The 27,074-nt window shown below is 31.6% G+C and overlaps 1 protein-coding gene across 1 annotated transcript in view; it reads right to left on the reverse strand.

Moving 5' to 3' along the window:
* Window positions 1-7,444: 7,444 nt before the first annotated feature.
* Window positions 7,445-27,074, reverse strand: part of LOC124365057 (Y+L amino acid transporter 2-like) — a 61,578-nt gene continuing 41,948 nt past the window's right edge. The window contains 8 exon segments of the mRNA XM_046820974.1: window positions 7,445-10,533; window positions 11,470-11,647; window positions 16,004-16,153; window positions 16,404-16,604; window positions 16,932-17,055; window positions 19,946-19,990; window positions 21,436-21,602; window positions 21,604-21,662. Of these exon segments, the coding sequence (XP_046676930.1) occupies window positions 10,466-10,533; window positions 11,470-11,647; window positions 16,004-16,153; window positions 16,404-16,604; window positions 16,932-17,055; window positions 19,946-19,990; window positions 21,436-21,602; window positions 21,604-21,662 (992 nt within the window). The 3' untranslated portion in view covers window positions 7,445-10,465.

The raw sequence follows: 27,074 nt of genomic DNA on the forward strand, positions 1-27,074 counted from the left end.
CAAGAATCTTTATTGTAAGTGAAAATAGGTAGCATTACATCAACAATCAATAAAATTATCTATAATAAGCTAGGTTAAAATCAAGCAAATAAAATTAAAACTATTTAAAAACAACACTATGAAAATACTTGACATTATAGAGACATGCAGATATTATAAAATAGTCTTTAAGTATTGACCTTAACTTCTTTAAAGGCAAAGCTGTAATACTCTGTGGTAAGGCATTAAACAACCACGTCATGACAACTAAAATTATTTTGGGTGTTACTGTACATGCAACTGGCTGTACTAATGTGCCTGTGTCTGGTTTCGTAAGAGTGAAGATAAATTACCTGGAATACCTAGGGACGTTACATTTGATGTACATAACAGTAAACAGCATATACAGAGATGGCAGAGTGAGAATTCCTAGGCTGATGAAAAGAGGTCTACAACATGCGTCTATTGGAACTCCAGAAATTAAACGCAACTTCTGTTCTTGAAGTAGACGTTTTAGGTCTTGCAGTTTTTGGTCTGTAAAAAGTGTTTTGTACACCATAGTTGGCTTTGGTTATTCAAGATTGTTGGTATCAACACATATGATGTGTGATCAAAAAATACGGTGTATAATTTCTTTTTATAAAAAGTAATAATCTTACATTGAATTTGATTTAATCTCCTACAAAGTACTGTCCTTGGCTGGCAATGCACTTTTTCCAACGTTTAATCCATGACTTTAAACATTTCTGGAACTCCTTTCAGAACGGCTTTTAACGGCTCGGTCGTAGCTCTCTCAATGTCAAGATTGGTGTCAATTCGGCCAAAAACTCGCGAATGAGAAGCGAGGTGTGACACGGTGCATTGTTGTGATGAAGAAGAAAGCCATTCGCCCATTTTTCTAGTCTCTTTCTTTGTATGTTGTTTCGTAAACATTACACCCTTATAAAATTCAGAGTTCACAGTTGTTTTCCGTGTAACTAACTCTGATTGTACTATGCCCTCACTCAGGAAACAATGTTCGATTTTGACTGACGTGCCTTTTAAGGGCGAGGAGGTGCACTGGTTTTCCATTGGAAACTCTGCATTTTGGTATCAGGGTCGTATCCAAAGACCCAACTTTCATTTCCAGTTACAATTTTAGCCATGAAGTCCGGATATGCTAGAAGACGATCCTTCAACTCTGGGCAGACTGACCTACGTTTTCACTTCTGTTCATCACTCAAAAATCTAGGAACAAATTTTGCACTCACTTATCTCATTTGCAAATTATCCGTTAAAATGCTTTCAACAAAACTGTAAGAGATGTTAAGATCTTCAGATAGCTCTTGAATATTCATTCGCCTGTTTGAAAGAACCATTGTTTCTACTTTTTACACATTGTCATCTGTTTCTGAGTTTACTGAATGTCCCGAACACTGCTCGTCTTCAACCTACTCATTTCCACTTTTAAATTGGTCATATCACTTGTATACAGTTTTCAGAGTTACCATATTATCGCTATACACAGATTTTAACATTTCGTGAGCTTCTTTGGCATTCTTTTGCAACTTAAAATAAAACTTAATGTTAATGTGTTGTTCAAAATCCATGATCCAGCGACAGACACAACCTCACTCTAGCGACTCTAGCAGTTGACTGACAAGCTCTAGCGTGTTGAAACTTGTGGGTGCCTGTCTCAACAGATCGCGCTACTAGGAAATTCTAATCATATGGATGTAGCGTCAGCATTTGCCGCTATAAAAATTCATTCACCCTATTTTTTTATCACACCTCGTAGTTGGGCTTTGTGATTGGATATTCCTGTACTCTGGATAATGACCTGGATGTCTTTTTTGTCAATATTTGTGCCAACAAAGTCTATAGAGGTTCCTATATCTAGTCTTTGTATGTTGTAGTTTGCCAGGTATTCGTTTAGCTTAGTTTTGTTGGGGTTTGATGCTGTTTCAAAGTTGTCAACGTTTATGTCTCCAACAATAACGATCTCACTTTTCCAGAGTGTAATTTCATCTAGGTCTTGTGATAATACTTTAAGGTTGGCTTTACGGGGTCTGTAGATTCCCAAGATATAAACATATTTGTGTTTGGTCTTTATCTTGACCATTGAGAGCTCACATATTAGTTCCGTGCTGAGTAAATTATCCTGAGTTGTTTAACCTAGCTGATAATATTATCCTTTTCTAATTGGAGTTTAGTTAATTAAGCCCATATCTCAGATTGGTTTTTGGTTAACTCAAAAATCTGATCCGTCAAAATACTTAAATATATCATACAACTTGAGCACACATCATTAGTTTGTAGAGATGACGCTATGTGATTATTAACCTTCAGAGGCTTCCTAACCTGGTTAACCAAGTGCACATTTCTCACGGACAAAATCTTATTTTTCATCAGAGACAAAAGTAAAATCACGTTTAGATTTACTGGCGCATTTGAAATAGAACCAATTTAAACATTCAGAAATCAGAAACATCTTTATTCAAAGTTTACACATGGTGCACATGAATGGTGTCGAGAATAAAAACACAATAGATATATTTAAATACATAAGTGGGTATTTGTTAAAGTTCACAATAAATCCATAAAAGTAGATAAAAAATAAATAGTAACATAAATACATACAATCTTTATCCATTATGCATTTTTTTTAATTCAGAGGAGTTATATTAAAGAAATTTGCACCCATATATTTTGGCTTTTTACAATAGAATTGCAAATTACGACAATCTACAACCGTATTATTTCTATTTCGGGTATTATAGTTGTGAATGTCGCCATAGGTACTAATGTCACTTACACGATTTTTGACTGACAGTACAGTGCTATAGATATATGCACTACAAACTTTCATTACCTCCAATCGAGGGAAATGCGTTTTAACGGATTCATTCCATTGTAATTTTAGAATAATACGGATTGCTTCTTTCTAAATGATTAAAATTGGATCCAAATTATTTGCCAATATAGATTCATATAAAGATATACCAAATGTAATTTATTTATTTATTTATAATTTTATGGCCTACATTGGACCACTTTAGTCACTTTATATTTTCTAGTCTTTCTTCTTTTATCCACCCAATATTTCTTCATCCTTTCCGAGCGTAATTCTTGTTTGTTTCTTTTCAGCTGTAGTGTAGAGTGTTTGTCATTTAATATCTTTAATGTGTTTGTAATATGTGAAATAATATGCGAAAATTATGTAGACTTTAGTGTTTGATCTGTACATAATTTTGACATTCTACGAAGGGCATATAAACCATAATTAATCTTTGAGACAATCTTATCTGAATGTTTATTCCAATTTAGGGAACTGTCCAAAGTTAGGCGCTAGAATTTTACCTCTTCAGCTTTCAGTACAGAAACTCTTTCAATTTGTATATTGGGACTAATTTGATTTCTGCCTCTATTTGCATTAAACTCAACATAAACTGTTTATTGTAGATTCAAAATTAAATTATTTCTTTGGAAAAACTTATTTATATTTGACAAACTGAGAAAGACTGAAACTTTGACTTCTTCCTTAGATGGCGCACTAACCCTCAAAGTGGCATCATCAGCATACAAAAACAACTTTTCAAACCCTGGAATACCTTTAAGATAACAGAGGAATATCAGAGAGGTCTCAGTATTGATCCTTGGGGCATCCCAAAAATGTTTGTTTTATAGTTGAGATATATGTAATTGTAAAATTATTTTTGTTGTATAGGTGTTCAATTTCCACATACTGCTGTGCTCAAAAATCACTATACTGGATAATCTACCATCTTTAAGCATAATTAATTGATGGAGCTGTCCAGGAAGTGGCAACATTTTTTATAAAACATTTTTAACTAGCAATAATAACTACTATTAATGTCACTTGTCTCTGCGCAATGAACCCTGTCTGGACACATAGTGCATAGTAGAACAGATGCAGTGCAGCGTTGTGGCATGTTTAGTTTGCACAATAAAAACATAAATACAAAAATTTTTTCAATAATTTTATTATGAAAAACAATACATTTTCACATAAGAAAGTATATGAGTCAAAACACATAAACCACTTATAGCCCCTTTCTCCCTCTTGTAACCTTAACAGTTTACAATCTTTCAAATAGATGTCAAAGCATCGTTCAATTCATAGGCCAACTCTCCATTACATGCCATACAAATAAACCTTGATTGTGACATTTTCCCAGTTCTAACAGGTAATACGTAAGAGAATAACAAAAGTGACAAAAAGTTAGGAACATATTTTAAATTATTCTCTAGGTTGCAGTAATAAACATGTAGACAAATGATATGTTTCTCTAACACTGTCTGGACAGTTGGCCTCCATTTTCAGGTGAAAACGAAGTGTCACTTGGAGTAGAACATGTTTAAAAAGTTTGAGATGTCTACTGCTGGAATTACACATGTAAAAAACTGAGCACTGTAACTCTAGTAACGCAAGTGTCCAGACATTGGCACACATTTTTGGCAAGGGACGTATTATCCGGACAGTGCAACACAGTTTTGGCAAGGGACATATTATCCGGACAGTGCAACACAGTTTTGGCGAGGGCCGTATTATCCGGGCAGTGCAACACAGTTTTGGCGAGGGCCGTATTATCCGGCAGTGCAACACAGTTTTGCTGAGGGACGTATTATCCGGAGAGTGCAACACAGTTTTGGCGAGGGACATATTATCCGGACAGTGCAACACAGTTTTGGCAAGGGACATATTATCCGGACAGTGCAACACAGTTTTGGCAAGGGACATATTATCCGGACAGTGCAACACAGTTTTGCTGAGGTACGTATTATCCGCAGAGTGCAACACAGTTTTGGCGAGGGACATATTATCCGGACAGTGCATTTTTGGCAAGGGACATATTATCCGGACAGTGCAACACATTTTTGGCGAGGGACGTATTATCCGGACAGTGCAACACAGTTTTGGCGAGGAATGTGTACTGTCTGGCCAGTGGCCCGCAGCGTACATGTTAAGGAACTGGGATCAGCATGATGCATAAACACTTGAGATTCAGAATCCTGTTATAGTATCTGAATATGACCTAAAATATCATTAAGGAGTTGATAATAAAATCATATCAACTAGTTCATCAAAAATATTTTAATGTATGTACAAACTGTTAATGATAACTACACCTGGTTCAGTTTCTGTCAAGAAATATAAAGTGAACTATTGAGTACATACTTTACAGTTAACTATATTTCGACAAACTTTACTAATATATCACATTAACTGGAATGGTTTCTTAGTTGGGCTTATTATCTATTATCCATACCCTGTTCTTTCATCCGAATATCTTAACTAACTCGGTGAGCTTATCGATTTAAATTATGCGTAACAACACCTAAACAAAGTCTTAAAACTAAATAAAATAAAACAACTTATTTTAGAGTGAAACATTTACATGTAACTTGTTTATTAGAGAAATAGAGAATAGTATAACAAAACAAAAATCATTAATTTTACATCACTAAACATTTTGGTTTTGATATTCTGAGTTACATCTTTATCACAGTAAACTGGAATGCTGTGGATATATTTTCTAGAAAATTACTGTGCTAAATAAACAAAAAAACTTTAAAAAATGCTCAAACTCAACAAGAACAACTTAGACTAACTTTTGTGCAAATTACAACAAACATGGCAAATTTTATCATTTACTTCCACAATTCAGTTATGAATCTTAAGTGTGGAATTTACAAGTTTTACAGCTTCTCTATATTTTATTATTCAACGATAATACTAAACACAAAAGAACATGGTTTGTATTGTACAGACAAACAAAGATAATATCTCATATGTGTGAACGTATCATTTTCAAACATAGCATTACTATGCATGTCATTCAGTGAAATAAAAAAATGAAGAATTCACTAAATTCTGTATACTAACTTATACTAAAAACATATCCTTTGTTTTATGTGGCCCATGTCATACACTGTGTCAAAACATTGTTAACACAATTAACATTTCAAAATACAAGATGTATTCAAAAAGTAGGTATTGTTTCATGTACAAAACCACAGCGCTGCAGTGTGCGTTCTACGCATGTGCGAAAGTCTTCCCTGTTTACTGACTCTCAACTAACACCATTTTGTTTGCTCTACATTGTGTTTTCTGATTTTTGTGAACATTTATAATGTTTAAGACAATTACTAATCCCACCAACTGAGATTTTTTCTGTAATTCGATTTTTAAACTCAAAGAATGTGGAATCAGCTGAAATTGATCATCAAATTAAAGACATTTACGGTGAAGACATGATAAGTGATAGAATGGTGAGAAAGTGGGTTAGAATGTTCAATGAAGATCAAACAAATGTTCATGATGAGGCTCGGAGTGGTCGGCTCAGATAATAAAGGCAGTTTTGCTTACTGAATTTCTTCCTAGATGTGAAAACATTAATGCAGCATATTGTGATACTTTAAGAAAACTACAGTGTAATTCAAAACAAACGGAGAGGAAAGCTCAGAGAAGGAACTGTGTTACTCCATGACAATGCTTGGCCCCATACACCCAAACGTTGATTCGACAGTTTCGTTGGGAGCAGTTCGATTACCCACCAAACAGCTCCGATTTGATGCTGTCCGACTACCATTTATTTGTTCCTGCACATGAAGCGCGACTTCTGCGGCAAGCACTTTGGATCCGACGATGAGTTGTAAAAATGCTGTGAAATCAAGGCTATTATCACTGAAAGGGAGTTTCTATGCAGAAAGAATTGAAAAGCTGGTCACCCGCTAAAAAAAGTGTTTGAAAATTGGTGGAAATTATGTATAAAAATAGCTTAGAGCATACTATTTCATGTAAAAATAAAATTGACATGAAAACAAAATAGTTTTACTAGATTTTTTCCAAAACGGTACTTGCTTTCCGAATACGCCTCGTATTTAGGCCTTTCTGTGGAGAGCCATTTTCTGTTAACCAAGATATAATTTGGTTTCAATATCTGTTTACAGAAGATTGATCTCCACAGTGAGGCTGATATATTTAAAAATATAATTGTGTTAATAATGCTTCAACTCAATGTAAACTGAAAAATGTAGATGATATTCACTGCTTTATATTTACATTTTGATGGTATGATAAAAGTATATAATTTTTATGTATGAGTTCATGTATGATTTGTATTTTTGTTGTATAAATGACAAAATAAATAATAATTACAGTTCAAAATGTAATGCGACTAATATAAAAAAAATACAACTATACTTACAATTTAACCTAATTACATTTAAAACACACAAACCAATAATTAAAACTTTTATTTTGTGGGGCCTTTTGATAGCAAGGCTATGTTTGTCAGACACATTACAAAAGTGTGACGAAGATAGCCTTGCTATCGAAAGGCCTCATAAAATAAAACTTTTAATTATCGGTTTGTGTGTTTTAAATGTAATTAAGTTAATAGTAGCCAATACAAGCTCCATCTTCAACATTATACTCAAAATGCTTTAAAACTTCTAATAATGGTTAAGTTAAAAGAAACTAACTGTATTCAAACACTTTTCAAATTAATTATTAGTCATTTCATAAATAGGGCTATGCACACAAAGAAGCTAAACTAATTAGCAATCACCTGTTCCAATCATAAACCATTGTAATTAATATGGAGATGAATAAGTGAAATATTACAGATGATATGAAGTTGAAGATAGTATCCAAAATAAAAATATTCTCAACTCATAAAAACTACTTCTACAAAATGTCACAAAGAATGGAAACTTAGAGCTGTATAAAAGTATGAAAAATCTTTCTCTGGATAAAAGGAAGCCAAATTTGAAAAAAAATATAAATATTAATAAACTGTGAAGCTAGAATAGACAAACTGTGGTTTAAATAGGAATAAAATGTTTTAAGTAAAGCTCAATTAATTCAAATAAAAATATGATTATTATATGAAAAATAAACAAGATCAAATCGTTACACACCAATCCAAGCAATAATATTATTATAATACTTAAAATTAGAACTCTAGATCCGACAAACAAATAATCACTAGTTCTGTGCAGAGTACATTTGAAAACATACTTTTTTAATTAAAAATGTAGTTATTAGTTTAGGCGTATACTATACAGCAATATAAACTAAACATTCTTTTGAACATTGATTTAGCGGGTTAACTGAACTATAACTAACGATTTACAACCACTTTCTAAAATTTATAAAGTTAAAATAGTTTTGGAATGCAGTTTTTGTGTATTTGGTGGGAGACTACTGAAAATAAGACAGGATTTGAAAGTAACCTTTTTAACCATTTAATGTAAAGAATTATTGTTATCATGTTTTTATAATATTTTAGATTCTAAACAATATATTTTTGAGCTCTTTCTCATGGAAGTTTAATTTCTACACATTTTTAAGGTTTCCTGAATGAAAAAAGTTACTTTATCCATTTTTACTTAAGGTACTTATATCATTGATTTTAAAATTATGTGTGAATGGTAAAAAGGTTGCCACCACGAGTGGTGTACACAGGCTACTCTGTCTATGGGGATGGGCTGATATATATGTATTAACTGTCAGTATGAGGGGTCTGGGGACACTCTTTCGGACAAGTTTTTGAAAATTTGATGATACATTAATGATTGTTAGCTAAGGCACTTTTTTCAAGTCATATTGCAAATTTCTCTGCAATACAGTGGCAAATTTCTCTTCTTTTGGCTCATAGACTGAAAAAAGTGTGGACAGTGCTATGGAAAAAAATGGTTACGGTTTAATCTTTTCTAGTACTAACAAATATCGTACAGTTTGCTTTGACAATGGGTTAAGTTAAGATTTCCATCATGAACCTCATATTTTTAATATTATTATTAATGAAAAATTATTGCCGAAAAAATAAAAAAAATTTTAACCCTATAGTGATCAATTTTATAAATTGATTTGATACATGTAAAGTTTATTTTTAACAATAGACTCTTTGAATAGGTAAAAGAATATTTTTAGACAGTTATGATTATTAAATATCACAAAATACCACCATTTTAATCACATAATGACATAAATACATGACAAAATGGTTTTGATTGGGTCATTTTTAATTTAAAGAATTTGCTGTAGCATGAAAAGTAGTAGATTGATATTTTACATATATTTGGGTGATGGTTGTATTTCTGGAGTTATGTGAATGTATTTCAATAAATATAATTTTAGTAATTTCACAAACTAATGGAATTAACAAAAATAAATTGAACATAAACTCAATAATAATAACAGAACATTAGTAAAAATATGACAAATACTACAAAACTAAAGTAGACTAAAGTTACATGATGATGAATTCTGGCGTTAAACTGTGACGTTTACATTTAAAATATGTAAACTAGTGAGATTTTATTCTTAAACAAACGGTTTAGATCTAAACTAACATTATACATGTTCTAAGAATTTAAAATGGTTTAGAAGGATTAATCCCCCTGCATTTACATCACTGGCCTCCATAGAGTCCTGTGACGGGTAGATCTGATTGAACTAACCCTTCATTTAATAGCACACAACCTTTCAAAATAGATAATCCCCAATATCTTATTAATTCTAATTAATGAAATAGTTGTTAAATTAATTTTAAAAATTTACATGTAGTTAAATAGTTATAGCATTAAAATATATTTACTACTTATAACTAAATGCATTACTTCTATATTACACGAACATTTACTTACAAACTAATTATTAAACACATATGTTTTTACAATTTCCATAACTTTTTAAAAGTAACGTTTTTACATTGTTTTTGTTGTGTATATTAGGTTTTAACTGTATTTGCTAAAAATAAAACACTGAAATTGATTCTATTATAATTTTTATTGTTAAAGGAAGTTTTCATTTTATAATAGTAATTTATAATTACACTATTGTGCATGCTATCCCTGTCTGAATGACAATTCTGTAAATCTATAGGTAAAAAATATATTTTATGTATCTCGAGGTCATTTGTTTGAATGAAAATTAAGCTTATCTAAAATGTCTTATAGGAACGCTTGCCATAAAGAGTAAATATTTCACCCTCTATAATAAACCTTCAAACCTTTGACAGAACAAAAACTAAAACACTTATCATTTGTAAGTCATGGGCTTTATATATAAAACATTAAATCTAGCTTAGACATAAAATTCCTAAAGGCACATATCAAGGCAGTTCAGTGAAAAATGAAAAAGAATATAATTGTACATTACTACACATGAAAAAACCAAAAAACTTTTTAACTTCTTTAGTTTCTAACAGTATGTTTCAGTAACAAAACGTAAAAGAAATAATAGAATTGACTCTTGACATCTTCGTACTAAATCTAAGATCTGTTATATAAAATAAATAGTTTTAAAACTATCTCTTTAACTTAAAAACCTATATTATCTGATAAAAATGCTATGTTCACAACTGTAGATTGGAATTATTTCGTTGTAAGTAAACATTGGCAGTATCTTGGAACAACAATCCAATGTTTGGATTGTCAATTGTGTACCACAACCACTTGAACCCGAAGTTGAACATCAATCCGATTTCACTTCATCACTCAACACACACATGAACATCTTGGCGCAAGTGAAATTGAATGTATCTGTAAGAAAGAATAGGTGAAATTACCATGAGACAACACTAAAACTGGCACCACCAATTTCAAGTTCTACTTATTATCACATGTAAAACATAATCCAATACCAAACTGAACAATTTTAATGTTTTGACAATGATACTGTTCCATAATATGTTAAAAATTATTTATAAACATCAGTTATTTCTGCTTTAAGCACTGTATTTTGAAATAATCATTTGAGAAACTTTGAATAAAGTTGTACTTTTGAGTTCCTTGATTAAGAAGATACTCAATTCAACAAGTGACTTTGAATATATCTATAAGAGAACATTGATGAAAGTACCATGGTACTGAAAAATTTAAAGTGGCAGCACTGCATATTTAATCGAAACATAGCTTTTGATTAAAAAGTAAGTGACAAGTTCTGTGTTAAATTGAACATAAAGTAATGGAAATTTAATGTTTTTTTTTTTTATTTGCGTTCTACTTTCTCTTCTTCAACAATATTCACATGGTGAAAATAGTTGGAGCTGAAGAGGCTTCAGGAAATGCATACTATCATTGGTTTGTTTAAGCTGACTTGGCCAAAGTTTAGTAATGTACATACACGGCACATTACAGGTTCAGCTTATATAATCGCATGTACGACATACCAAAAAATCAATTCCAGTTTTCATGAATGATACTGTTCCATAATGTATTAAAAACACACATCAAAATTTCTCTCACCTCATTAGCTTTAAATATTTTGTACTTTTAAATTTAACCATTTGTTTGAGCAATTTGAAATCAAATTATACTTTTCAGACACTTGGTTAGAAAAATACTCATGTTGTTAAATACTTTTGAAATAGATGCTTAACTTTTCCTAGGCATTTATACATTTTACAAAGAAAAACATGTACAATATAGAATTGCAAAGCATGCGTGTACGCTCTGTTACTCAACAACAACTCTTACCTGCCAAGTTTTCAAGCCATCTAGGCTTATTCTTCCACTGTATAAAGATGAAATAAACAGGAATGCCGGATAGAATAATGACTACACCAACACCAACCTCCCACGGCCTTACATAGCAAGGCAGGACTACCAGGAAGGCACAGATTATAAAGAATATTATTGGTAACAAGATGTTCACCTGAAAACAAAAATACAAATTCATTCGTATCATAATATTTAAGAATATCCACCAAGTAACAAAATCCTCAATCACTTGCCTTAACTTTTTTACAATAATATGGGTGTAAAATAATATCAATATACTAATAACCAATCCTGTACTTGCTTTGAAACTTGAGGACTACATTCAAGTAATGAATAAAAATTCTTAGGTTTTTCATGTTGTATGATTTAAATTTCTGTATATTTGGTATAGCTAACTTGTAGAATCATTTTAAACCAAAGAATGAAAAATACCACAAAGATTTCACGACGGGTTGAAATTTAAGAAACAAGAGATATTGGAGAAATTAAAGGAAATTGGGAAGATAAATAATACAAATTTTTAAATTTATTTTTAGAATAGTCAAAAGTACATTCAGTAAAACATAATATTATATACACAATGAATTAACATCAGGGATTTTATGATCCAATGTACCAAAAACCATGGTGTTGTACAATGTTATTTTTTACCAGGCATTTTTGCAATATTCTATGACCATACAACTGGTGCTACAAACAGATAGCAACTGAATCATAATGAAGAGGTTAAAAATTTCGAGAAAGGAAGAAAACTGAGGGTATTATATGCTATAAAACCTACTATCAATCACATACTAATTCATAGGGCTATTAAATTGTAGTAATAAATTTATATTAAATTCAAATCAAAATATTTCATAACCGCAAAACCTTTCTTTTGCTTCAGGTGATAGGAGACCTTCAAGTGGCATTTATTGACATAAAAATTCATGTCAGCTGATGATAATTTTTATTAACTGAATTGTTTATCAGGATTACTTTTAATTTCGTTTCATTTCAACATGATTATCGTTGTTTTATATTTTATAAAGTTTCTGAAGTTTTATAGAGTAACTAGCAGTTTTTACCCCTGGCTTTGCATGAAATTTCTTATTGAATAACAGGTATGTCATATCTATATCATTTATAATGGAATAATAATCACTCCTGAAAATAATTGAATGACACTGGAAGATATTCCAATCTCCAAATCACTTTCAGAACAACTAAAATTTAAGTTTAAAGAGCAATGGTTTGAGGTCCTGAAGTCTGAGAGTGAAACAGTTTTTATGACTACCAATGAAATACACAAATTTATCTCGAAACCTTCAACAATTTCAGTAACACAATATATTAAGGGCATCAATGTGAAATAATATTAAGTCTGTAGCAATCTTAGTGTAAGCACATACGATGGACCCATATAATAATTTTTAATTGGTAGGAGACATGTTTATGGAACATATTATTTCAGTGTATGTTGCTGTCTAGTTCAAAAGGTTAAGAAGTGTCAAAAATTTCCACTGTCTCTTATTTCAGGTTTAGCATGTACAGAAACATTTTTGGTTTGGATCAATTGAAAAATGAAATAAAAAATTCTTTATTTATACAGGCAAAGTTAGGGCCGCATGGCCCTTTCTTACACTTAACCTGCGACAACATAAAATGTAAAACATTAATGAAGTATTACCTTAAAAATACAAAATTAAAGAAATAATTACATTTAAACAATGTGGTGAAATGAGTATAATATTTTAACATGATAAAATTCCAATTTAATAAGTTAACCACTTTTGTAATTCTTAAAACATATGAAATAAAATTATACTGTTAATATATACATAAAACTAAAGTAGTTATTGGTAATGAATCCTTTAACTTTTATAACACACAATCTCATATTCAACCCTCTGTCAGTGTCACACCCACATCATCTCAGACCGGACCTGCCTCGGCTAAACGCTTAAGATAGATATCTTTCAATTTCACCACAAACCGGGAACAGCTATCGATGGAAGTAATTGTTTGGGGAAGGGCTTTCCACAACCTACAAGCCATTACATGAAAGGACTTATCAAACACTACAGTCCTGTGCTGAGGTATTCTCAAAATGTATGAGCCAGACGAGTGCTTCTTACACCTACATGAGACACAGATTTAAAATATTCAGAAAAATATCTTTGAAAACCAAATTTTAATACTGAATGAACTAGTTTCAAAATTTTGATGGAGCTTTGATCTTTTAATTTTAGAATATTTGACTGAATATAGTAAGGTGTGATGTGCTGCTCCCGTCTCACACCATAAACGTAACGTATACAATAATTTTGAGTTCTTTGCAGCTTCTCACTAAGTACTACTGTCATATCATTAATCACGGAGTTACAGTAATTGAAATGTGGAAGTACAAGTGATTTAGTCAAGAGCAGCTTGATATGTTCTGGTAAAAATCATTGTAAACGTTTGAGTGAGTGAATAGATGCGGAAACCCGTTTACAAATCTCCACAACAGCGTCAATCCAAGTCAAAGTCGAGTTTATAGTCAAACCCAGATCCTTTACCTTGTCGTAGTACGGCATAGTGTTACCATTTACAGTTAACTTTTCAATAGTATTGAAGTTTATTGAATTTTGTAAACGAGAGTGACAAATAATGATTGGTTTCGTTTTTGTATGGTTTAGCCTCAGGCCGTGATTTTTGGAACACATAACAATGTTTTTAATGTCACTATTTATTTTGGTGATACACTCATTAATGGAGTCAATTTTAAAGTGTGAATAGATTTGAAGGTCATCAGCATACATGTGATATGAGCTATGTTTAAGTACAGAATGAATGTCGTTCACTTACAGTACGAATAATAAAGGACCAAGAATCGATCCCTGTGGCACCCCACAAGTAACAATTTTCCAGTCCGAAGTCATATCATCAACTTTTACACACTGTCGTCTCCCTGACAGATAAGATCTCAGTCAAGTTAATACATGACTAGAAAACCCTATTAGCCTTAGTTAGATAACAATAATTTACGGTTATTACAAACATGCCGTGATCGAGTATTCCTTGTTTCTACAATTATAAAAATACACACATACTCGATCTGAGGTGCCTAATTTAGTATAAAAGTGTCTACTTCCGGCCCTTGAAATCTTCTTCAGATCTAATTCATTCCTGGTAACAGGATTTTGGACATTTACCATCATTATATGTTAGAAAAGGTATAACGATGGCAAATGTCCAAAATCTTGTTATTCTTTTAAACCTTCCATCGTCAATAACAAACAAGAATTATTCTTGGTGCCATAGTAACGTTTGCATTTTTGCTTCTACTAAGAAAATATATACATACATATTTCTCAAGTCTTCTTCAGTCAAAAAGCATCTTCTTGCGGTAATTGGCATCTACTATATGGTAATTGGTACCATAATAGTGTTGCATTGTTGCCCCAATTAAGAAAATATATATTGATTTGGCCTAATAGATCTGCTCATTTATAGGTAGTTGATCTTCAGGAAAATGATATTGTTAGTCTATGAGGGTTTGAGGAATATGTGTCTAAAATTTTATCTTTCCCGGACTTAAGAAAGTTTTAAAACAAAAAAAAATGTAGCCTGTAAATGTTTGATATTTAAAAATTTTTCAATTTTGTATTTATGTCATGGGGCGTGCATCAAGTTTCGTCTCTCTACGACATTTGAAAATGGAAAACAAAATATAGTAGTTCCAACCCCATTTCATCCCCAATGGGTGATTTATCATTACAAATCTATCATTTGTATGATCAAAATTCCTCCTCACCTGAATACCCAAGCACCACCAGGGTTAAAGCAGCATCAGATTTCGAAGGCAAAAGTTTCAAGTTATTTCATAAGTTTCTCGCTTAAAATAATATGGTTGGTAATAAATATAAAATAAAATTAATATTAAGAAAATTAAAATTGTTATTTTACGTTTAACACTAATTATGAAATACTATAGATAAACCGGTATATTTTTAATATTTGACCTATACAGGAATTTTTACATTCAAACATTGCCACTAACTGATTATTTAAGTAGCGTTACCCTAAAACTTATCGCCGTCAACATGGACCAATTAGAGAGGTAGAGAGGACTTTATAGTCCTAATTTCGCCTCCAATAAAGACATTTTTTCATTTCATTTGTCTGTTGAGAGCATTGTTGTAGAATTTCATCTTTCTAGGATATCAAGTAGTTGAGAAACTAAATATAGTTGTTCTAGGTATTTCAACCTCCATAAACGTTTGATCTGTTTGAAAATGCTTTAATTTTTGTATTTAAGTCATAAGGTCATACATGGACCAAATTTCAACTTTTTGGAATATTGGAAAGTTGGAGAATTAATGAGTGAGTGAGGGCTTTTCCTTTTGTATACAGAGATATAAGATTACCGTAATGTTTGCTTTGATCAAATTCAGTTAATCTTTTAGAAAACAACTTATTAACCAGTTATTTGATAATAAGAGACTAGTCAGGAAAGATATTTTTAAAGCTATTTAATTTGACTTACTTTAATTGGTCGTTTAGCATTTGGCCTCTTGAGCCTCAACCACAGAAGTCCTGATACAGAGAACAAGGTGAAGAGAGATTCAACGAAGCTGACGTAATTTATGAGAACATAAACATCCTTGATAACAAGTAGCACGAGGGTTACGATGCACTGAAACAAAAACATAAAATTAAGCATCTTTAAGTTTTTGGTAAAAAAATGTTAAAGAATTTTGTTAAATAAAAGGTTTTAATCTGGAGCTTCATCATCGCTATAATTTATTAAAACAAAGTTCTTAATGCTAATATATGTAATAACAACCTACTTTTTATTTTATATTTTATTTTTGGATTTTCACATAAATTTAATATTTTTAAATGTGACCAAGTTATATAGGATAATATCTTTTGACAACACTTACTAAAAACACTAATGAAGGCACTGGAGTATAGCGTTCGTAGTTGATCAGAGCAATAGCCTTGGGCAGATGGCCTTCCCTTGCTCCTACAAAAAAAAGTCGAGCCGAAGCGAAGATAGCTCCGTTCAGAGCCCCAAAAGTAGAACATGCCACAAAAAATGGCATTGTCCAAGACATCCATCCCAGAAGCTTGTCTCCGAATGTCTGTAATAAGAAAACTGAGCTGTTTATTGACTAGATTAAAGCTTTATTTTCTTCATGGAGTTTAATTTTATAGTATAAATCAAATTTTTTCAAATTGTTATGAAGAAAATCGAAAAGTATTGGTGTGTACTGCATTTTTGAAAGGAAAACTGTTTTTTAGTAGCAAAAAATACAACAATAGTTATTAACATTTTAGTGGATTCATTATATAATATATTTAAGATTTTCTATTCTGGACTTCTTCCTTTTATTCATCCCCAAAATTTAGATTATTTACCTGAAGAGCAACATAATAAAAGAAATTCTTAACTTAAATTTATAACTCACCACAGCCACAGCGTCTGAGGAGAGAAGCTCTTCTTTGGTGAGAACCACGTAGTAAGAGATATTAACCAGGACATATATAAACGTTACCATAGGCAGTGAGATACATATCGCCTTGGGTAGGTTTCTGGAACATATGCATACAAGTTGCTGGGTTAGAAATAAATAAGTAATTTTATCTGATGTTGCATTGTTTAAAACACTTCAAAGATATTTTAAGGCTCTGAAAGGGGAATTTCTGTTCCTATGAGCCAGATGCTGGCCAATCTCGCCTAAATAGTATTTATGTAAAACATATTAAATGAAACTGTACATCATAGCTGGTTAGGGAAGTCTAAATTGAGGTTATGGTCATCTTTTAGCGTAATAATTAATAGTGAAGGTATACACACAGCTTATTCTAAAAACTCACTTTTTATCATTTGACCTCTTATACAGTACATGAGATGAATAAGAACCTGGAGGTGTCTTGTCAGAGAATGTACTTATCAGCTGCTTCCTATAACCTTAATAATGAATGGTACAAAGTCCCTTGAGCAATTAGCCACTGCCAGAGTAACACATGTTATCATATCCAACCTGGAGACTACAGTAAAAATCTATCCAGAACTGTTAATTCAGACACAAAACTTATACTTTATTAGTTAAAAGTTAGTGATGTTTATAACTTGGGGAAGAGAGGAAGCTTGCAAAATTTCTCTTCTGTCTATCTAAGTCTTGTGTCTATCTAAGTCTTGTGTCTATCTAAGTCTTCTGTCTATCTAAGTCTTGTGTCTATCTAAGTCTTGTGTCTATCCACAGGATATCCTGAAAATGAATTAAGCTATGAAATTTAAATTTTGCATACAGCTTCATTTTTTGTATATACAATATCAAATATATTTGAAATTTTACACTATCCTCTATTACTACATAGGCAACTGTTATTATTAAATAATAATAGTCACGTAACATTTATCACAAATAATAGTTGATTGTAACTAAGATAAGTTTTGAAAATGAAGAAGTTAGCACTTTGTTATTGGACGTAAGTAAGGCTTTTGAAACTGTGCCTCACCAAGAACTGGTTAAAAAATTAATTATTGTGGCATTCAGTGTAACAAATTATCTCTTATAATTTCTTATATATCCAAACAGTACCAGTTTGTTAAAATAGGTGAACAGAAGTCCGATCCTTAATAGGTTGTGGGCAGGTTCCAAGTCGTGGCTCGTCCTTTCTCATTCACTATCGTTATCAATGACTTTCCAAACATTGTGTCTAATAAAAGTGTACTCTACGCTGATGACATTACATTGATGTACTCTAACTTACTCCCTGAAATTATTTCAGCTGTGATTAGCTATATGAGAGAAAGATCCAACCTCTGGTTCACTGCCAATGTCCTGTGTCAATAAAGATTACACAGAAACCATTATCTTTAGCCTAAGCACAAGTTATGTAACTAAATCAGTCAAGCTATGTACATGTAATTAATCTAGACTCAAAGCTTACCTGGAGACACCGTACCAAGTCTAGAGTTATATTTCTGTTACGGGGTGTCAGGTGACTAAAAATTAAAAAAAAAAATCATTTTCCAGATTATTTTTTTTAATATTCCTGAATTACTACTGTGTATTTTACTGAAAACTTCATTCATTTATGACCATTACTTTTTTAGTTCTAGATTTTTGAAGTTGCGCTTGCTCAACAAGTTTCGCTCAACAAAAACGCCTAGAGCAGTCGGTAAAGTATTCAAGAAGCGTAAAAGGGTGTTTTATTGGTACACCAAAATGTCATGTAGTTATGCTAGAAGAAGTGGAGGACAGTATAAACAACTCTACTTGTGAAGTTAGTCGTAGGCCCAGCATACCTAATTGTGAACCTAGTATTTCTAGCCCTACACGTTTTTTGCGTTTTCCAGAAGTTAACATTTTTCAGCTTTAATGTACCTTTTCTCAGGAACCACATGAGATATCTGAATGATTTTTTGTTTATTTCTGTTTAGCTCATTGTCCTCTTTAATTTGTATGGAGAATATTTTTTGCAACTATTTTATTTTATTTTTTAGAGAATTAAAAAACTAATTTACAATAGATTCAAAAGTCAATTTAAAAAAAAATCATAAAAATACCAATATTAACTTAAACAGTAAACCATCCATGTAAATGATAGAGAAAGGAGTAGGCTTTCATTTAAAATAAAAATTAGAGTTGTTGTATTTGTACTTATTTGAAAAAGGTACATCAAAGACAGTCAATTTAACATTGTAAGGATAGGGACACCCGACTCCCCTTAAAAAAAAACTTAAAACTTGAACCAGCTCTAGCTAGCTTGATGATGAAAACATACTTTGCATTGTTCCACTCACACCTTGTGTATGGACTCTGAGGAAATTCAAGTGGAGCTAAAGAAGAATTGTTATGCCAAAAGAGAGTCTTTTGCACTTATAAGCAAATTTTTGCAAAGCAAAATATGCTCACTGTTTCTTGCAATTTTATTTTACAAAGCTATATGTTGGTTAAAGAAAACTAAAAATTGTATAAACTTTGAGACGCACTGGATGTCGAGACCTTATTGACTTACCATGCTAAATAAAGCTCAGCATACATACACACATTTATATTAAACTGTTTGACAAGCTCCCTATGACTGCAAAATATGCTACCTATAAAAAATTCATGAATGCGGTAATGAAATGGCAAACACAAAAAATTTTATAGTGAGGAGGAAATGTTACAGTGTAGCATAGACAATTTTATCCTTTAGATAATTATAGTTTAATTTATTTGAATTTAATTCTTTGACTTGTACTTCCCACCATAAGTGACTAGTATGTACTGTTTTATATGGTCATTGTATAATGTATATATGTACAACTTAATCTTTCGACCTTAGGTTCGGTAAGGACTCTGTCATTACAACCATTGTGGGACGACAATAAAGATTCTTGATTCACTTGGAGGGTTAATTTGTCTTTATTGTTTAATTTTGCCTTGTAATACTATATTTGCTTTGAAACCAGATGATGAATACTTACTTGAAAGGGTTCTTCAATTCTTCAGTTACAAAGTTCAGGTAATTCCTGAAACAAATCAAAACATTGAATGCGTTTTAAAAGTCTTTCAATAATAAATAATCATTTAATATAACTATAACAAAATTTGTTTGAACTTTTTTGAAAGGGAATATAATATATAAAATCAGGAATTATTTAGATTATAGAACAAAGATGGGTTCTGATAAAAATAGTGTTCTAATTTTAAAGCATTAATTTAACTCAAAAGAAAGTAACAAAATATATAATTCTGCTTTATTTAAAATGACTGTATGGTTCTGATCAAAGAAAGGATGCTAATATAAAGAATAAAGCTGAAATATTGCTTACAGCTTCTTGTTGGATTTTAATTTGGTCTGGTGATCATATGAAAACCTGTTGCCCAATCTCAGGTGTCTCTATAAAGCAAAATTAATGCAGTGTTAAAACACACACACACACACACACACACGAAGTTTGATAAGCCGCTTTACAGGCTTACATTCTTTCTCGGATACATATCACAAAGCAATAGCTAATTGGTCAGAGTGAAAACAATCAGGAGTTGAATCCACAATTAGAGAGAGTATCTCATTTCTTTGACCTCTTTAACTATGATTTTTATCACAAGATTTCCCATAATTCCAATAAACTCATTGCAGGTTTGAGAACATAGGTATGAAGTGGTTGACCTTTGTTACCATTCTTTCCCTGTATGTGCTGGGCAAGGAAAAGGTCATATTCACTAATAAACTCTAGCAATCCACGATACAACCCATTTGAGGTCGATCCCAACATTTCCTTATCTCCTTGAAATAGTAATCCTTTAACAGCAAAAAATCTAATTATAGGAACTATTCTTGATATTACACTTTGTCAATAGCTAAATTCTTCCTGAGACTATGTACATAAAATTTTGCCCACTTGCATTAGTTCTTTTTACCTAATGATATATATAAGCATATTACGTATGTGGTCATGAGACTGTTTGTGATATTTCACTCATGCATAACTGTGCTTCCAGTCATTAAAACCTGAGGATAAACTAATTCATGTATTAGCTGGTTGAGACAAACAATAAGGAGTACAATAATTTTCTCAGTTGTTTTGGAGTATAACATCCAATCTCTTAAAATTACATCTCTATTTTCTCGTTACCAACATAACTACCCACAAGAACATGGTTCGCTAACGCTCAGCAAAATTGCATAGAGTGACATGGAGCATCACTGAACTCGATGTTGGCTGTGTAGAAAAGAAGCATCAAGCAAAATTTAAAGTTTTTGAGATATCGTGTGGACAGAGAAACAGAAATTAAATTGTTTCAACTCCTGGAGTGCCAGGCTTCACTAATGCTTTAGCCAATTACATTTGATAAAATGTTACATTTTATTCAATCTTGAACTTGAATAAAAATAATTAAAAATTCAAGATTGAAAAACTAAGTAATGGCTAAAAATCTAGATATTAAAAAAGTAAAATTACATTTTTACCATCCTGCGTAAGAGAAGAGGCCTGAGTAGAAAGACAAGGCAATGTGTCCAGGCTCATATCTTGTACCCTCGAAGCCAGTGCTGATGTTGCTGGTCTCCCCTCGCACCAGAGTCCACAGACCAGCCAACACGATCACAACCAGCGCTAGGATCTTAGTGGCAGTGAAACACGTCCTGCACACGAGTTGCCCACTTCACATTGTAGCAGTTAATTGCTGTCAGTAGACCTGTGTGCATAGATACAAATTAAAAGACATAATATAGAGGTACTGTAAATTAAGATAAAATGTATGATACTGATTAAACATGTTAGAAGGCATTGTAATTTCATGATTTATGTCAGTGCTTCCCAAAGTGTGCGCTGCAGCGCCCTGGGGCAACTTGAAATTCTGCAAGGGGCACCGCGGTTGAGCGACAGTGATTAAGAAAATATCATATATTTATTATTGCCTCCATGCTAGACTATATTTATAATTTCATATAGCATTATTTAATTATCATTAATATACCCACAGCTCCATAAATTACTTAAAATTACTTTTGTATTAAAACAATTCTGTATAAAAAAAGAGATGGCTACATCATTGCATGAATAGTGTTTTGGTGAGATGCCAATCAATTTATAGATACAAACTTTATGTCAATGATAGCTTTTCTTATTGAATTGTTTAAAAAGTTGAACATATTAAGTAAGTAATTACAAGAAAAGAGCACAAATATCCAAAAATATCTGACAAAGTACAAGGTTTTAAAAAGAAACTCGATTTGCGGAAGGCTATCATGGCTAAGGGTGAATACACTCGATTTTCCGCCTTGAAACAGTTAATTGGAAAAAGATATTTTCAAACTGAGTGTATTTTGATGAATATCTCCCTATCAACGATATCAATTCTATAATGTAAACATCAAATCTAATTAACAAAGAAATGCATCTAAACGTTGAAGAAAGTAAATAACTGGTTTAATCTCAAATAGATACTACATTAAAGACAGGATTTAAAACGAATTATTTGCTAGAGCTTTAGTGTAGCGTTGAAGAAAGTGAACCCACAAATTGCCAGGAAAGCGTTGCTTGTGATGATACCTTTTTCTACTTCCTACCTTTGTAAACCTTGGCTTCTCAGCTGTGGCAGTCATCAAATCAAAAATACATACCAAACTTAAAAACTGAAAAAGAAGTGTGTGTTTCAGTTTTGAACATGAGTCCAGATTTTCATGTACTAATTAAAGCAAAAATACTCTTCCTTCGCATAGACTTTTAGTAAATTATGTCCAATTGGTTTGTGTGAAGTTTTAAAAAACGAATATTACGAAATTGTGATGAATTTGAGTATATATAATCTAAATGGTTAAACTGTGAGAGTTATTAAAACAAAATTTTAAATGTTAACGCTTTGTACTGTACTTACTTCCCTCTATAAAATTTACTTCTGCTACTTCAAGTCCTATAATAATATAATAATAGTGTTCTTTTTTTAAATCAGTAATAGTGAATAGTGTTTAGTTTTACATAATTTATTAAAAACACGGTTTTTATTTGATATTTTTACTATGGTTAATCTACAATAAGCATACTTTCAAATATTTTACCAATGTGAATTAATTATTATGTGAACTATAAAGTCACAATATTTAATTGTTATCCTTCATCGACTCTATTGAGATGAGCTGAGGGGTGGGGCGCCGCGGAAAGTAGTTTGAACCTAAAGGGAGCCTTGAGTCCAAAAGTCCAGGGAAACACTGCTGTACATCGTTGCTATGTTTTGTGTTTCTAGTAAAAAACAAGTGAGTCCAAGTGGTATGGGGGTAATATAGTTACTTTTTTGAACACGTGGAAAATAGTTTGTCTATGGTACTTCAACTCTCTTAACTATTTAAGCAGAACAAAAAAATATAAATAGAGCAGATTTACTTCTAAATTCATCCATATCTGGAAAACAGTTATCATCAAAACTAGAAATGTATATATATATATATGTATATATATATATATAAAACAATGCAATGATAATTTCTATTCGATTAAAAAAATGCTTCTGTAACAGAGATGGCAGCTGGTAGAAAGCTGTAACCTACTAAAGCGTACCTAACTTAATAATAATAATAATATGTTTCTAATTAGGCACACTAATCAAATATTGGTTTCTAAATTTCAATATTTTGTCCGGCCATAAAGTCTGAGTCAGAACCCATTTACTGCCCAAACTGTCTCCAACAGAGGCTTTAAATAGGCTTTAATATCAAACAGAGATAATATTCATTAGTTCCACACTGGGTGGAGAGATTAGTGGTAGAATGCAGCGACATGTGCAATGATACTTCAAATGCCTCTCAGGTGAAATTTACTAGCAAGGATTATCTGGAAACTAGATAAACCCAATAAACATATCACCTCAGAAACAAATTTATTGCCACACATTCTGTGGGAGTGTTGATGCAAACTCTTGTCCTCTCACACACAGAAAAACAGCTTGACAATCTCTTGATAAATTAGATTAACGTACATAATTTAGGAAAGTTGACTTAGGTAGGTAAATTTGATCATATAAATTTCATTAAACCCGTGATCAACAATTCATATACAAATAGTAGAAGTTACCCGCGGCTTCGCACGCATTTTCCTGTTGAAAACTCGGACATTATATTCATGTATTCTTTATCTATGGCATAATAAACACTCCTGAGATAATCGATAGTCACTCTAATCTATTCCAATCTCCTGATCCATTTTAGATTTAAGTTTAAAGAACAGTGTTTTGGGGTCCTGAAGTCGTGAAGTGAAACAGTTTTTATAAGATTCGTATTCGTATTCGCCTTTTTATCCCAATGACGAAAGTGTATCGTCCAACTAAAAAGTTGCTGTGGTCAATATGAGTCTGTTCTGGTTGTTAAATTCACCCCCGGTCTAATCTATTTACAGTTCCACAATTGATTTATGCTGTTGCACTAACCAAAACAATGGTCTGAAATGTTGGTTTCAGAATTCAACTTAGGTTAAATTTTGGTGATTAAGTGATTTTGATATTTTTACCAATCAATAAAATATGTATAATATCCCCATTTGCTTTTCAATAACTACAGTAAAAATGCCAGACACAATGTTAAAGGAGCTAACCAGATTCAATTACTTTATGTGCAAACATTCACAGCTTTATTTCATTAGCGCAATAAAAATTTAAAATTAGATAATAACTTAATCTCTGCAATCTGCATTACACTACTGATCAAGCAGGTAGTTACTAAAATTTCAATGTAAACAAATGTTTCTGCCTTTTTTGATGAACTTCAGCTAAAAGTGTTAACAGCTGTTAAGTATCAGTTCAATTTATATTACATGTCATAGCGTAATCTGCCGGATCCAATGTAAAACACTCCAATATCAACAACAATTTATAAATAAAAATGTAACTAAATAGACTATTTACATAGGACAAAATTGTGAATCTAAACCATTCTCGAATCCCCTTCAACATACACAAAAAATTTTCATCAAAATCAGTTCAGTCGTTTAGGAGGAGTTCAGTCACATACACACGAATACAAGAAATATATATACAAAGGTAAAGGACAACCAGGGTGTGTAAATTGTCTGGAAACACCTTAATATTTTTTTAAACCATAACATATAAGATTTACAAACTTTGCAGACTATTATCCAGCTGTTTTAGCTCATTTTTATGCAATAACCATCACACGTCTACATTGGGAGGATAGGAAAATTAATTAATTAATGGATGGGAAGTGTCATGAAAATTTTAAACTCAGGTACTAGGTCAATATGCATATCATTTTAAATGTATAAGTATTTATTATTAGAATATAATGTCACACACCACTTTTCAAAAGCGTTAGTTAATACAAAATGGACAATTTTGAATTAATATATAAAACAATAAAAGAAAAAGACCTCATATAATCTATAAATATTTCGACAAATGTTGTTCTCAAAAAGGATAAAAATATTATACAAGCAAAGAATAACAGTAAACGTATGATATATAAAATATTATACCTGAAATTACCAAATTTTGTATAAGATAATAATGTTTTAGGCATCACAATAAAAAATAAACCACTTTAAAGATGCACCAACAGTGCACTATTTTTAAATATCAATTCAATAGACTTTGTGTTGCACATCTATTTATAAATTGATTTTGCTATTAAAATTATCGTAAGATTATTTCAGCGATCACATAAGAACCAATAGATGGAGCACTCTTATTCCTACAACATTACTGGTGTTGAAGCCAGCGGCGGCCATCTTGAGAGCATCTAGAAACGCCAAACGCCGTCCAGAGAAGCTTAAAATTGCAGTGCGCGCGCATAAATAAATCGCCACCTAGCCCACATAGGATTAAGCCAAAATGTTCAAATTTGGTGTACGTATATCTCATAAAACACCGATTCCAATGGCGCAACTCAAATTACTAGTTTTGATCTCTATATAATTTTAATGAGCAAAAAACTATAAAAGTTTTATACACATTTGAAATCGTAACATGAAAAAGTCGGTCTGTGAGGATTTTTTTGTTTTTTAGGACAGGCAAGTTTTGTAAGTGGGAAAGTTTGAGATAAAGAGTTTGAATTATTTTTTTCATTCGAAACTTTTTTTTCTAAGACCAGTCGTTTTCCTGATATTATCGGCAGAAGTATAGGCGAAACCCCTGACCGCATCGCCCGACCTAAAACAGATCGCCAACACTCCAGGCCGCTCTCGGCTCTTAAATTAAAACTCAACATATCGTTAAATTTAAAATTCATTTAAATGTAATTAATTATTTTTAATATGGTTAAACATTTTTAAACCCCAAAATTTATAAGGCATTCGCTTATCATTTTATTTAAATAGAAACTGTCATTTAGTGCAATTAAATATTAACTAAACTTGAGGCAATATAAGGTACAATAAAGTAAACTACTAGACATAGGCTTATTATGTTTTATAAATAATGTATTTAATATAATGGAAATTACAATATGAAAATTAGAAACATAAATATCCAAAGCTTCTAATAAAACGTACCTCTCTACTGTCCTAAAAATGTTTTTTTAATAAATGACTGCGTATTCTGCTTTTGTGTAATGAGGCACTGACATTTTTGCAGTGGTGATGTAGTCGCAACTTTGAAGTATTGTTTACAAATAGCTTTTTAAACTAATATAAGGTGATTTACCCCAGGATCTTGTTCAAAACAATGCCCTCCTGGGAACAGATTTACACCGATACACTTTCGTACACTGAATTTACCATTCTGTCCATATAGTTTTTTTCACAGTTGTCACGTCGCTTTTATTAATACGCAACTTTACTTCTGTTTTCACATAACAAACAAAGTTTTCACAACACCTTCAGAAGGTTGTAAAAGTCCTCCTCGGTTTTTTACAACTTATCAAACTGTTTGCGGTATTGCGTTTTCCTCATTTAGTCAGGTAAAATAAGGATGCAATAAATAAAGATTTCTCAATACTATTATCATTGTTATGTATTATTATTATTCAATTTTTATTATTATTTAATATACCATATTTATAGATATTAATTATAAATTATATATTCTCTAAATAATACTTATTTTATTTTTACCAAACATACAATATTAAAAGAAATACTTTTCGTCCATATCACTATATTACTA

The sequence above is a fragment of the Homalodisca vitripennis genome, chromosome 6 (genome assembly GCF_021130785.1).
Source record: "Homalodisca vitripennis isolate AUS2020 chromosome 6, UT_GWSS_2.1, whole genome shotgun sequence".
NCBI lineage: Eukaryota > Metazoa > Arthropoda > Insecta > Hemiptera > Cicadellidae > Homalodisca > Homalodisca vitripennis.